The sequence below is a fragment of the Trichechus manatus genome, unplaced genomic scaffold (genome assembly GCF_000243295.1).
Source record: "Trichechus manatus latirostris isolate Lorelei unplaced genomic scaffold, TriManLat1.0 scaffold00065, whole genome shotgun sequence".
NCBI lineage: Eukaryota > Metazoa > Chordata > Mammalia > Sirenia > Trichechidae > Trichechus > Trichechus manatus.
The window spans coordinates 597,839-613,624 of NW_004444001.1; the positions used below are offsets into that span (position 1 = coordinate 597,839).

At 38.4% G+C, this 15,786-nt stretch overlaps 1 protein-coding gene across 1 annotated transcript in view; it reads right to left on the reverse strand.

Moving 5' to 3' along the window:
• Positions 1-15,786, reverse strand: part of SLC26A8 (solute carrier family 26 member 8) — a 94,734-nt gene that overhangs the window by 68,648 nt on the left and 10,300 nt on the right. Inside the window, exons 3-5 of the mRNA XM_023734095.1 lie at positions 15,238-15,377; positions 4,077-4,193; positions 3,105-3,286 (exon numbers count right to left, since the gene is read on the reverse strand). Of these exons, the coding sequence (XP_023589863.1) occupies positions 3,105-3,286; positions 4,077-4,193; positions 15,238-15,377 (439 nt within the window). The remainder of the gene's footprint in view (positions 1-3,104; positions 3,287-4,076; positions 4,194-15,237; positions 15,378-15,786) is intronic.

A 15,786-nucleotide genomic window follows, 5' to 3' on the forward strand; every position in this document is an offset into this window, starting at 1 on the left:
GCATTTCTTCATGTGTCTGTTAGCTGCCTGAATATCTTCTTTGGTGAAGTGCCTGTTCATATCCTTTGCCCATTTTTTAACTGTGTTATTTGTCTTTTTGTTGACAAACTGTAGCAATTTCATATATATTTTGGATAATAGGCTCTTATTAGGTATACGGTTCCCAAAGATTTTTTCCTAGTCTGTAGGTTGTCTTTCTACACTTTAGATAAAATATTTTGATGAACATAAGTATTTAATTTTTATGAGGTCCCAATAACCTATTTTTGTCTTCTGTTGCTTATGGGTTTGCTGTTGAAATTTGCTAATCTATCATTTAAAAAAAAAAAAACTAGGTCCCATAGCTTTGCCTCTATATTTTCTTCCAGGAACTTTATGGCTTTACATTTAATATTTAGGTCCTTGATCCATTTTGAATTAGTTTTCATGTATGGCATGAGGTATGAATCTTGCTTTGTTTTTCTGCATGTGGAAATCCAATTTTCCCAGCAGCATTTGTTGAAGAGACTGTTCCTACCCCACTGAATTGAGTTAGCACCCTTGTTAAGAATCAGTTGACCATAGATCTATGGTTTTATTTTTGGGCTCTCAACTCTATTCCACTGATCTGTGTCAGTTCTTCTTTACATTTTCTATTTCTTTCCTTAGACGTTTTATTTCTTTGCTGAAGCTTTCTATTTTTTTTAACATGTTTCAAGCTTGGTCATAATGGTACACTGAAGCATTTTTTGGATGGTTGCTTTAAAATCTTTGCCAGATAACTCTAACATTTCTGTCACCTCAGTACTGGCATCTATTTATTGTCTTTTTTCATTTATTCAAGTTGAAATTTTCCTGGTTATTGGTATGACAAGTGATTTTTTATTGAAAACTGGATATTTTAGGTATTACGCTATGAGACTCTTGATCTGATTTAAACCTTCTGTTTTAGGTAGCTTATTTTGACAAAGCTCCAGCAGCAGAATGACGGGGGAGTACTACCTCATTACTGGCTGGTTGAGGTAGAAGTCCAGGTTCCCCTCTCAGCCTCTGCTGACACCTAAGGCAGAAGGTGCTCCTCATTATTGCTAGGCAGGCAGGGATGGTTGTTCTGGCTCCCCATTAAGCATTCACCGACACTATTCTGGCTGGGAGAGGGAGAAACGTCTTGTTCCTTCTCCCCATATGGTCTCTACTGATACACAGTGGTGGTGGTGATGGTGGTGTTGGTCTGTGTGTGTGGCCTCATTACTGGTAGGTAGTGGTAAAATTCCTGACTGTCCACTAGGCCTTCTCTGACACCACTCCAGCAGGAGTGAAGTGGGAGGGGCACTTCATTACTGCTCAGTGGGGATGGAAGTCTTGACTCCCTACTATGTCTTTTATGACCCCACCTTAACTAGAGGGACTAGGGACCTTATTACAGTCAGGTGAGGGTAGAAGTTTAAGATTTCCACTTAGTTTTTGTTGGCATGGGTGGGTGTGAGTTCACAGTTCTTTCCTGTGGTGTTTGTCTGGAGTACAACAAATACTGTCTAAAAGTTTTTTGTGTTGTGAGGCTGCCCCTTTCCTGGTCTTGTGGCTAGAGACAGTGGACTTTTGTTGGGGCTTTTTATGTCTGCACCCATTGTTGTTTTGAATTTCTGCTTATTCAGCTCAAGTCTGGGATATACTTAGCAAAAAGAAAACCTAGGGAACTCACCACCATGTTCTTCCTTTGGTAATGTCCCTACTTGGTCTACCTTCTTCTCCCTACATTTCACGGTCCTTCTTATCTTTGTTTTGTATATAACGTCCAGGGTTTTTAGTTGTACTTAGCAGAAAGAACAGCAAAAGTTATGTTTATTCCATCTTCCCAAAAGTAGAATATCTCTTCCTTTTATAGGTGAAAAAACTGAGGCTCAAAGGAGAGGAGAAAATATGCCCAAGGCCACTTAGATAATTAATAGGTCTTGGCATATTGCCTGTAAATACTGTTTTGTTTCCTCCCATAAGACTGATTTTTTTTTTTTTTAACCACAGGAACTATATCTTCTTTTTTATTTCTTGTGTCTGCTAAAGTACCCAATTCAGTTCTTTGCACCCAGGAATTATACTTTATTGATGCTTAGTATGTGACGGGAAACCCTGGTGGTGTAGTGGTTAAAGACTCTGGCTGCTAACCAAGAGGTTGGCAGTTCAAATCCACCAGGCATTCCTTGGAGACCCTATGTGGCAGTTCTACTTTGTCCTTTAGAGTCGCCATGAGTTGGAATTGACTTGACAGTGACAGGTTTTTTACTATGTTACAGGCCCTGGTCTGAGTGCTTTCCATACAACATCTCACTTAATTCTCACAAGACCCCTGCAAAACAAATATCATTATTCCCATTTCAAATATGAGAAAACTGAGGCCCACAAATGTAAAATCATTTACCTAAATTCATACAGATCATAAGTGTCAGGGCTGGGACCTGCTCACTGTGATATCCTGCCTTTGTAGGCTCCCAATAAATCTTTACCTAATGAAAGACAGTCTCAGGCGAGATGAGCAAAAATCAGCTAGAGAGTGAGTTAGTTGAGAAGAAAAATTAAGCTGTAACATGTGACTTTAGTTCAGTAGGTGAAGCTTTAGGTGGTAAGACTCTCAGAGGAAATGAAAGATGCCACCAAAAGTAAGTTTTGGTATTTTAATAAGTCATTGACATGACTGTCCTTTAGCTGTGGTACTGTCATTGCAGAAAAAAGAAATTCCAGGTTTGACTCTAATGTTTACTAACCCACAATATAGTAGATGAGCCTACAAGTGCTATTATTGTTAAAAGAATATAATGTAATTATTAAAAGAGTAAAATCACGAGTGGGACTGTGGACCACAGTTCTTAGGACACTTCTTTAGTCTTAAGAGGAAAAGTGAATGATGAGACTTTTCAGTATCTCATCCTAAATCAGTGGTGGACGGTTTCTGAAGTGGAAGGAGTTTAGTCACTGAGGAGACAGCCTATTCACACATCCCACAAGTTTTCCAAAAATAAATCACTGGAGTTCCAGATATATCACAATGGATCACAGGAGCAATTAAAACAAGGGGTCCATTTCTAGTCCCTTTATTTATTTCTTTGGGGATTCAGACACTCAGATCCTACCTGAATAATCCCAGCCAGAAAAGTTGTGGATGCCACCACACTCAAGGATTTATTATAAGCCATAAAGAAGGAGGGGTCTGAAAAGTCATCCTTGATGAACGTTCCCAATACCAGGTGGCCACTGTTGAATGGGTTCAATTTCAGGACATTGATCATCAGAGCACTCACAAGGAAGAAGTAACCTATGAAAGAAGCAAAATGTTTAGGCAGAGGTGAGGTTTTAAGTCCAGATAAGCTGACAGATATTGACAAAAGCAAGGCACGGTCTCATTTTGTATTGTCCTTATTCTAAAGAACTTCTCTTATTTGAAAGTGGCCATTGATAGGAAAGAGCAAGAAAGAGCAAGGAAAAGAACTCTGGCTTCACATATTGTGACCAACTCACAGACTTTAGATCTTGATGGTCCAGGTACTAGTCTTGTATTATGGGCATGTGGAATGGAATTCAAAGAGAAATTGACTGGAAATGGCTATCAGGCTCAGCCACTGTGCCTGCTCGTAGAGAAGATGAAAAGTGAGATGGACTTGAGTGCTTTGATTACTATGATAGCATTTTCTCATTGTACATTAATAAACTGACATGCTGTATTATAAATCAGCCTCTACAGAGTTTGGTTATTGTAAGTCCACCTGAAAGAGGGATCCACTCTAGGATCTAGGAAGTTTCTGGATCTTCTGGGTTGAGGGCAGGAAGATTTCAGTATGTGGTCATTTCACAAAGGAAGTTACCTCCTCCCTTTAATTCCTTTGGGAAATAGCTTGCTGGCCTGTTTTTCTGGTGGTTACTTAGCAATGGCATACTAAATGACGTGTTTAATTCCTACAATCCGAACATTAACTCTATGGATAGAATGTCCATCTTCTGCCCCCTTCTTTCCTTTAAAGGCAGCTTTAAATTGGGTTCCTTAGCAATAAGTAAATGACAAGAGGTGCAAACTCATCCACCTTCTGTGGTTCTAGTACTGAACTCACCAACAGACATTTGATGACATGATCCAAAAATTACATAAATTACTGAAGAACAGAAAGATGCATAACAGACATTGTGAGGAGGAATCAGTTGCCTTGCCAGCAAACTAAACGTCAGGCCTGAAAAGTAAGATAATTTAAGTAAGAAAAAGTAGCTTGGCTTTTAGAAGTTACCTTAAATAAAATCTGTAAGGAATATTTTAAATAAAAGTGATCTGTGTATATAGCTGACTGAGTATGGGTAACAATATCCCTTGACATACAGCCCTTGATCAGTACCTTTTATTACCTCCTTTGATTCTTAGCTTCTTTTCTTATTTTACCAAGCATTTTTTACACCTCAATTCAAAATCATAGGCTGAAACACCTTTCATGAAGTCTTAATCTAATTATGAAAAGCAAACATCACAGCAATAAGACCTCTAATTTCAACAGCTCAGAAGCAGGGTCCCCCTCCCCCGTAGTCAAGCAAAAGAAGGCCGTGGGAATCTTCCAAGGATGAAGACAAAGCTGAAGAGCAAGGCAAGCAGCACATTTGACTCGAAGCTGGTATGTGTTGTCTCTCTTTCATGTGTCAGTCACTCCAATCTCTTCCTTCAGTTCCTTCTTCAATACTTAACTTTCTTTTCCAGGAAGCACCATAAGAATTTGGAAATTTTGAAGCAACTAGATTAAGATGGTATCATCTGTTTGATGTTTCAAGCCCATACCTCCTGCCCTGTGTGCCTCCCCTCAACTTACATCGTATCAGTGTGCTCATCTGAATTCAATTATAAGTCCAATGAGCAGGTTTATTGTCTTAGACAGCAAGACTCTTTATTTTGTTTTCCAAGTTTTTATTATGGAAAATTTCAAATATATACAAAAATAGAGAATAATGAACTCACATATACCCGTCACCCACTCAGCAATGGTCAACTCATGGCCAATCTTGTTTCATCTATGCCCCCTCTTCTCTCCCACCCCATATTATTTTGAAGCAAATACTATATACTACATCATTTCATCTGTAGATATTTCACTATGTATCTCTAAAAGATGACTCTATTTAAATCTAGCTACAATACCATCATCGTTACCTAAGAAGTTAATAATGGTTCTTTAACACTATCAAATATCCAATGTTCAAATTTCCCTGATTATCTTATAAATGGTTGTTGTGGTGGAGGGGTCTCTAAGATGACCCCCCAATGATTCCTGACAATTGGTATTCACACCCTGAAGTGTGGGCTGGACTTAGTAACTTGCTCCTAATAAGTAGAATACAACAAAAATAATGGGATGTCACTTCTAACATTAGGTTGTAAAAACACCATGGCTTCTGACTTGGTTGTTCTCTGGCTCTCTTTTTCTCATTCAGGTCACCAGCTTCTAGAGCTAGTTTTATGTGTGTGTACCTGTGCAGTCAGAAAGACACCTCAGCTTAGAAGGGACCCACACCTAGAAGGACCCAACATTTGTTTTAATGCTTTGCTGTCACCATTTTGAAATTCTGAATAATTCTGAACAAGTGGCCCTACATTTTCATTTTGCATTGGACCCCACACATAAGGTAGTTAGTCCTGCCAGTTGCTGTGTCCTGAACACCCTCAAACAGCCTATGGAGAGGCCCACATGGCAAGGAACCTAGGCAAGCAACCATGTGAGTGAGCTTGGAAGCAGATATTCTGAGTTCTGTCAACAGGCACCTGAGTGGGCTTGGAAGCAGATTCTCCAGCCTCAACAGAGCTTTGGGATGACTGCTTGACTGCGACCTCATGAGACCCTGGGCCAAAGGTATGGTGGGATTTGGGGTGAACTTTAAAAAGAAATTATTTGTGCTTTACTTTAAATCTGTGTTTAAATCAGGACCAAAATAAGGTCCTCACATTGCAATTGGCTGATATGTCTCTTAAGTCTCTTGTAATCTTAAATTCCCTGTCCACATTTTTTTCCCAAGCAAGGCTCTACTGATTTCAAGAAACAGAAAGCCTGCTCAAATCAGCTTAAACAAAATAGGAAATTTATGAAAAGGGTACAAACTGCAGTTGGGCCTCAGTAGGAACTAGAGACAGAACTAAACGCCATCAAGAGCCAAGGTGGCTATTTCCCCATTCTCTTTGTATCTGGTTTGCATGGTCTCCTTTGTATCCAGTTTGGGGCTATTGTGAACAATACTGTTATGAATATTCTTGTGCATATCTCCTAGTGTGCAGATGCACAAATCTCTTTAGGTTATATACTCTGAAATGTAATTGTTGGGACATTTACTAGATAATGCCAAACTGTTCTCGAAATAGTTGTATAATTTACATTCCTAACAGAATTGTATGACAGTTTCCACTGTCCAAATGTGCTAGCACATGATATTGTCAGATTTTTAATTTTAGTGTGTATGGCGGTAACTCATTTTAATTTCAATTTTCACTTCATTGATTACTAATAAGATTGAACACCTTTATTAATTTGCTTCCTTATGGAATTGTAGGAATATATTATAAATATAAGTCTTTTATTGGGTATATGTGTTACAAATAAACTCTTTTTCTATAATGGTTTTTACTTTATATTTCAGTGTTTACTTATATGGTGAAATGAGTTCCTTTATGTGGCCTTTTGCCTTGGTTCTTTGAAAAACAGCTTGAGAGATTTTTCCCCTAAACCTTGAGGAGATACCTTTACCCTAGTTTCTAGCCCAGAGGGTTTATTATTTTTGTCCAAGCTGATTGACATTTCCTGGGAAAGCAGTAAACAACTTGACTTTTTTGTCTGGTCCTGGGCTGCGGCCTGTCCTGTGATTGGTATGCACCTTGCAGGGACTGTTCAATAGACTATGCAAATGAGGTGAGTTGTAGCCCAGCCATGTCTACTATGCAAATGAAGTTTCTGTGGTCTACAGAGAGGGCCTGGTGGGAGGGCCATGCCTTGAAATTTACAAGGAGTTTATATACATATACAGCCAACCCCACACAGGTTTGGGATATAGAAAGAAGCAACAAGAGAAGCAGCAGGAAGAAGAAGGAAGAAAGCAGAAAGAAGCGGCAGGAAGAGAGACAGGAGGAGAGGAACCTCCTGAAAGAGCTATAACACTAGTCAAGGGCTGTAACACTGAAGACTGCAAGAAGCCCAGAAGGGGCCCAACAGCAGAGCCAACTGTGACAGATGGCAGGGCCAAGAGGAGCATGTCCTGAGAGAGCTGAGAGGAGCTAGTCTTCAGGGGGCCAAGAGGAGCCTGTCCTCAGGGGACTGAAAGGAATCTGTCCTGAGGGGGCCAAAAGTAGCCTGTCCTGAGGGGGCCAAGAGGAGCTGAGAGAGCTATCCTGCACTGAAGAAGAGACTCTGCCTACATCCTTCCTGATCCTGAGTTGTAGCCTGTTGATCCTGATCCCAAGTTCTACCCTGTTCCTCAATAAACCACTTAACTGTAAGTACAGTTCATGAATTCTGTGAGACACTGCAGTGAATTGCTGAACCCAAATGGGAGAGGAAGGGTGCTGAGGGGAGGGAGAGCGGCCAGTGTCAGAGATGGAGTCATACAATAGCTTAGAGAATGTGGAAATCTGGGATATATTTGACCTCTGCCTCATAGGAATTGGCTTTGTGCTGATACATTTGAAGTTATTCATACAACTTATCTTTCATTACTTTGGCACTCTTGAAGAGTATTAGTAGATCAGTTATCTTGTCAAATGCCCCTCAACTTGGGTTTGTCTGATGTTTTCTCATGACTGTACTAATGTTACGAGCCCTGGTTGCACGGTGGTTAAAGCATCGACTGCTAACCGAAAGGTCGGCAGTTCAAAATTACCAGAGGCTCTGCAGGAGAAAGATGTGGCAGTCTGCTTCCGTAGAGATTTACAGCCTTGGAAACCCTATGGGGTTGCTATCAGTTGGAATCAACTTGACAGCAGTGGGTGTGGTTTGGTACTAATGTTATGCATTTTTTGTAAGAATTCTACAGAAATGATGTTGTGTTCTTCTTAGTGCATCATATAACAGGGTTCAGTGATATCTATACTCACTCCTCACTTATCGACATGGTTAGGTTCTGAAGATCAGGTTGTTATGTGAAAACTGGCATTATGAGAAAATGGAGAATGATCACATCAGATCACAAAATGGTGGATAACTACATCATTACATAACTGCCAGATTACATCATTACATAACTGCCAAACCACTGAGAATCATGGTCCAGCCAAGATGACACATAACCTTAACCATCACAGCCAGCGTTACATACTTTCACCTCACACCTTGGCGTTCCTTACTGCCAGACGTATGTCATTAATGCACGAGATAGTTGGAAAGTAGGTTTTTTACTATTGTCGTAAATGCGAAATGCCAGATAATGAGAAAGTCAATAAGTGAGATGTGTATGTCTTAGCATTGGTGATGTTGACGTTGGTAACTTAGTTAGGGTGATTTCTTTCAGGTTCTCCACTGTAAAGTAGTGGGGTAGTTAATAAATATCTTGGAGAAGATTTTCTGAAACTATGTAAATCCTGTTTCTTCTGAAACTTTCACCTATTGATCTCTTTAGCATCCATTAGTGGATCTTGTCCACAACAGTTATTCCTGTGGTGTTTGCCTAATGGTGATTTTCTATTTTCTTCTTTCCCTTGACATTTATAAATTGGAATTCTACAGTAAGGAAAATCCAACATCTTTTAAATAAGGTCTTCATCATGTAGGTTTTTTTGTTTCATTTGAAGAAAATTATTGAGTCATTAAGTACTATGTATTCAAATATAAATAAAACTTTCAAATTATTCACATTATAAATAATGTAGTGTGAATAATTAAAAGTTTTATGTACATTTGGGTAGGTAGTACCTAAATAATTACAGTGTGAATAATTCAGAAGTTTTACTTACATTTGAATAGGTAGTACCTAATGACTTAATACTTAAAATAATACACAATTCCATAGTCAATTAGCAAGCATTGCTTGGATTCATTCACTCATATAGTTATGTAGTTATCATTAGTCAACAAATACTTTTCGAGACTATGCTGGATGCTAGGTATATTTACATATTCTAATGTGATTCTTATTTCAGTATCAAATTGTACTGATGACTTGGTGTCTTAGGTGGGGTTCTCTAGAGAAGCAAAACCAGTAAAGCATATAAATATATATACAGAGAGATTTATATCAAGGAAACAGTTCACACGATTGTAGAGGCTAGAACATCCCAAGTCTGTGGATCAGGGTAGAGACATCTCCCAATTCACGCAGCCGCAGAAGCTGGTGAGCCCAAGATTGGTAGGTTGGAGAGCAGGGCTCCCATTCACAGGCTGTGAAAGTTGATGAATTCTAAGATTAGGAGGCAAGACCGCAAGGTATCTCCTGATTCACGTGGCTGCAGAGGCTGGCGAACCCAAGATAGGCAGGTCAGAGAACAAGGCTCCGCTCAAAGGCTGTGAAGATCGATGAATCCCAAGTTCGGCAGGTAAGCTGACAGCTCAAGTCCCAAGAACCAGATGTGAGACGACAGGAGGCAGCCACAGGATCCAGAGTGAGCAAAAAAGCCAGAAAGTCTGCTTATATTCAGATGCAGGCCACACTCCCAGGAAACTCCCTTTCGTCTGATTGGCTACTCACAGCATATTCAATCATGGGAGTGATCACATATAAACACTGAGAATCATGGCCCAGCTAAGCTGACATACAATCTTAACCATCACACTTGGCAATGGATGTCCTCAAACTCTGACCGTAACTGAAGGACCTGTGATAGGTGGGAGTCAGTAGAGGACAAACATTTATAGCATCAGTGCCAAGAGAGTTCAGCTCTCCCATTACAGCACCACAGGAATACCCTAGAGACTTTGTGATACTTTACCAGGAGTGAATGTATCCATACATGAGTCATTTTGGTTTGTACCTCTAGGTGGAAATTTCTTTTTCCCTTTGTGTGAGTTTTAAAAGGTACTCCTTTATTCTGGTAATACAAGGCTGGTTCAATATTAAAATCTCAATTAATGTAATCCTCCATATTCACATCTAAAGATTAAAACCACATGATCAGGTCAATAGATGTAGAAAAAGCATTTGACAAAATAAAGCATCCACTCATGTTAAAAATTCTCAGCAAATAGGATAGAAGAGAACTTCCTCAACCTAACAAAGAACATCTATAAAAATCTACAGCTCACATCTTACTTAATGATAAAAGACTAAATACTTCCTCCTCCTAAGATCAGAAACAAGGCAAGACTGTTCTCACCACTCTTATTCAAAACAGTACTGGAAGTCTCAGTCAGTGCAATAAAAAGAAAAAGTCATAAAAGGCATTAAGATTGGGAAGAAAAAAATAAAACTACCCCTGTTCACAGATAACATGATTGTCTATATAGAAAATCCCAAGGAATCTACAAAGGTTCTTAGAACTAATAAGTGAGTAGTAGGAAACAAGTTCAACACTAAAAAATCAATTGTTTTTCTCCATTCAAACAGTGAAAAATTGGAAATGGAACTTTTAAAAAAAATTGCCACTTACAACTAAAAAAAAAAAAAAACAAACCCATTGCTGTCAAGTCTATTCTGACTCATAGCAACCATAAAGGACAGAGTAGAACTGCCTCATAGGATTTCCAAGGCTGTAAATCTTTATGGAAGCAGACTGCCATGTCTTTCTCCCACAGAGCAGCGGCTGGGTTTGAACCACTGAATTTTCAATTAGCAGCTGAGCACTTAACCACTGCGCCACCAGGGCTCCCTCCACTTACAATAACTCCCTCAAAATGAAATACTAGGTATAAGTCTAACAAAATGTGTACAGGATTTGTATGCTGGAAACTACAAAAGCCTGATGAAAGAAATCAAAGAAGACCTAAATAAGTGGAAAGGCATACCATGATCATGGATTAGAAGATTCCAACATAATAAAGATGTCAATTCTCTCTAAAGCAATCCATAGATTTAATATAATACTATTAAGATCTCAGCAGGATTTTTTTATAGCTATGGACAAGTTGATTCTAAAATTTACATGGAAGAGTAGAGGAACTAGAATAGCTAAAACAATTTTGAAAAAGAACAAGGTTGGAGGAATCACATTACCCAATTTTAAGACTCACTACAAATCTACAATAATCAAGACATGTGGTATTGGTAAAAAGACAGACATAGATCAATGGAACAGAATACAGAGTGCAGAAATAGACTCAAAAAACATAGCCATTTGATCTTTGACAAAGGTATGAAAATAATTCAATGGAGAAAGGACAGTCTTCCTTAAAATGATGTGGAAATGCAACAAAAATAAACCTTGATGGAACACCAAAATGGAAATACTGAGAATGTTTATGCATTAGGAGAAGTGTAATCAATGTCACTGAACAACTTGTGCAGAAATTGCTTAACGAGAATCTAAACTGCTATGTAAATCTTCACCAAAAACACAATATTATCAAAAAATAAAAAAAACCTTGTCTTAAACTTCATACCTTATACAAAGATTAACTCAAAATGGATCATAGATCTGAATGTAAAACATAAAACTACAAGACTTTTAGAAGAAAAAATAGGCGAAAATCTTCATGACCTGTGGTTAGGTGAAGAGTTCTTAGATGTGACAGCAAAAGCACAATCCATAAATGAAAAAAAATGTGGTAAATTGGACTTCATCAAAAGGAAAAAAATTTGCTCTGCCAAAGATACTGCCAAGAGAATGAAAAGACAAGCTACAGACTGAGAAAATATTTGTAAATCACGTATTTTACAAAGATATTCAGAATATATAAAGAAATCTCAAAAGTCAACAATAAGAAAATAAAAATCCCAATAAAAAATGGGCAAAAACAAGAACAGGCACTTCACTTTGTTATCTTTGCTTGAGGATAGCAAATAAGCATATGAAAAGATGATCAATCTCATTAGCTATTAGTAAAATGCAAATTAAAACCACGATAAGATACCACGACATATTTCTTAAAACCAAAAAACCCGTTGCCATCAAGTTGATTCCGACTCATAGCGACCCTAGAGGACAGAGTAGAACTGCCCCATAGAGTTTCCAAGGAGCGCCTGGTAGATTCGAGCTCTGACCTTTTGGTTAGCAGCCATAGCACTTAACCACTAATGCCACCACGGTTTCCTACGTACCTCTTAGAATGGCAAAAATAAAAAAATACTGTCAAGTAGACTTTTTCAAAATTAAAAACCTTTAATCTGTGAAGAACCTGTTAAGAGAATGAAAAGACAAGCTATAGACTGGGAAAAAACACTTGTAGAACACATATCTGACAAAGGACTAGTATCTAAAATATATAAAGAACTCACAAAATTCAACAGTAAAAATGCAAACAACCCAATCAGAACATGTACAAAAGACATGAAGAGACATTTCATGAAGATATACATATGGCAAATAAGCACAGGAAAAGATGTTCAAACATCATTAGCCATTAGGGAAATGCAAATTAAAACTACAATGAGACCTCACTACACACCTATCAGAATTGCTCAAATTAAAAAAAATACAAACAAAAAAACAGTGACAATACCAAACGTTGGTGAGGATGCAGAGAAACTGGGTTAACTCATACATTGCTGGTGGGAATGTAAAATGATACAGCCACTCTGAAAAACAACTTGACAGTTTCTTAAAAAACTAAACACACAGTTACCATACAACCCAGCAACTGTACTCCTGGGCATTTATCCCAGATAAATGAAAACAGATGTTTACATAAAAACCTGTACATGAATATTCATAACAGCTATATTTGTAATAGCTAATAACTGGAAACAATCCAGATGTTCAATGGGTGAATGGTTAAACTATGGTACATTCATGCCATGGAATACTACTTGATAATAAAAAGGAACAAACTACTGACACGCATAACAACCTGGATGAATCTCCAGAAAATTATGCTGAGTGAAAAAAAGCCAATCCCGTCTGGAGGTGAGATGAGAAGGCAGAGAAGGTCAGGAGCTGGTTGAGTGGACACAGGAAATCAGGGATGGAAAGAAGGTATGTGCGGTCACAGTATAGGGAGAGCAATTAGGGTCACATAACAACGTATGTATAAATTTTTGTATGAGAGACTAACTTGAATTGTAAATTTTCACTTAAAGTACAACAAAAAAATAAAATTAAAAAAAAAAAGCCAATCCCAAAAGCTTATATATTGTATGATTCCATTATATAACATTCTTGAAATGGTAAAATTATACAAGTGGAGAACCCATTAGTTGCCAGAGGTTAAATAGGGAGTAGGGCAGAAGGGAAGTGGATGTAGCTATAAAGAGGAAACATGAGGCATCCTTGTGGTAATGAAAATGTCATGTATCTTAACTCTATCAATACCAATATCCTGGTTGTGAGATTGTAATATAGTTTTGCAAGATATCACCACTGAGAAACTGGGCAAAGGGTGCATGGTATCTCTCTGTACTGTTTCTTACCAATGCATGTGAATTTATAATTATCTCAAAAAGTTTAATTAAAAATATTGACAATATCAAGTGCTGATGAGGATGTGGAGGAACTGGAATTCTCATGCATTGCTGGTGGAAATGTAAAATGGTAGGTACAGCTACTCTGGAAAACAGTTTGGCAGTTTCTTATAAAAGTAAACATATACTTACCATATGAACCATATGACCAGTAATCCCACTCCTAGTATTTACCTTAGAGAAATGAAAACTATGTTCACACAAAAACCTGTACATGAATATTCAGAGCAACTTTGTGATATCCAAAACCTGGAAACAACCCAAATGTCCATTAACAGGCGAATGCATAAACCAACTGTGAGATATCCATACAGTGGAATCATTATTCAATAACAAAAAAAGAACAAACTATTGACGTTACATACAACAACTTACATGAATCTCAAAGACCTAATGCTGAATCAGAGAAGCCTACCTTCAAAGGTTATATACTGCACAATTCCATTGATATGACATTCTCAAAAAAACAAAACTATGGTGATGGGGAACAGATAAGTGGTTGCCAGGGATCAGGGGTCATGGAGGGGTGTGATTAAAATGAGATGGTGCAGGGAGTTTTTGGGGTGATAAAATTGTTCTGTATCCTGATTGTGGTGGTGGTTATACAAATATATATATATATGTTTTAAAATTCATAAAATTATACACCAAAAGGAAATGAAATCAATTTTACTACATGATAATTAAAAAACAAATAAGTAAAAGGCATCCCTTTTCCCCAACTGGGCCTTTTCCTTGTGGCAAAGTTGGACGTGAGCCACCACTTGCCCCTTTGGCTAGACTCCTTTGTGCTCTGTACAAACTGCACAATCATAAGCTTCACCCATTCCTGGTTGTCGTCCTCAGAAGAATGGAGAAATGGCAGTATTTAAAGACTATGGTGGGGAATTGCGAATTACTTGACTAAAAAATTAACAAAGCCCCTCCTCTTTCTCTGTGGATAAATTTGATCTTGGGTTAACTTTCTAGCTCTGTTTCCCTGGAAACCTGATAACACTGGAATGTCAGTTGTGTTACCAGGCAATATTGCTTATGGTTAAAATGAGCCCAATTGGTACACTCCATCTGAACAAAGAGGACTGAGAATGAACTATAAACATTCAGCGGCAAACCCTAGCTTTGGACTCTGAGCACGGTGATGGTTATTAACTGGGCATGTCCCTTGTGGGACCCTGATCAACACTCATGAGACTGTTACAAGAAATGTTGGTTCCTATTTGGGAAATGAGGCTTCTAAAGCCCAGATAGCTCCTGTACTGCTCTGTGTGATCTTGTTCTGTTACATCTGAACTGCTACTTGGAAGACCAAAGACCTGGACTGTTATGTGACCAGCTGTTAGGACTCCTGCTGAAGAGATGTTTGGCATGCTGGGTTTCTTATCCTTTACCTTTCCAAGTAAAACCAATGCCAAATGAGGTCTATTATAGTCATGTGAGTATGAACTGAGTAGTTAAGCAAAAAATGACCAAGAGTGGGTACTGCAGATACTCAAGAAAGTATTCAGGGGTCTAAACTAAACTGAGTCTTTTGGAACCACCTTGGAGGGGTTAGAAATCTGGCAGGTAAGGGTATAAATAAATGGTAATGATGTGATGTGATGGAGTTCACTTTTTTTTTTCTATTCATCTAGCACAAGTAATTGTTTACCCTGGGCAAGTGGACAAGTTCTGATTTATTGTTTTTGAATAAAAAGGTTTTGTTATCTTCCTTACCTTGGGGAACTTGCACAAGGCCAACACTTATACCAGCAATTAAGTCTCCAAGAAGCCAGTCCTTGAATCGATACAAACATACCCAGTCTAGGAAGGGAAAGATCATAAGCATGCATTTTATGCACTTGTGCCATGAGCAGCTGTGAGAAAGAAGAGCAGAGACCTGGTTAGGTTCTCCAAAGAAAAACCCTACATAGCCAAGAAAAGGCACAATGCACAACCCTTCTTTCCATATAGCAGTGTTTCTCAACATCAGCACTACTGACATTTTGGACAAAATAATTGTACTGGAGCTGGCTGTCCTATGCATTGTAGAATGTTCAGCAACATCCATGGTCTCTACCCACTAGATGCCAGTAGAATCCTCCCTGCCCAGTTATGACAACTGGAAATGTCTCCAGACATTGCCAAATGTTTCCTGGGGGCAAAATCACCTCTGATTGATTTATAATCAGTAATATTGGTGAGAAGCAGGGGGACTTAACACATTTCACATTACCTTAGGCTCTGTTCTCTAGAGAAACAAAACCAGTAAAGCGTATAAATATA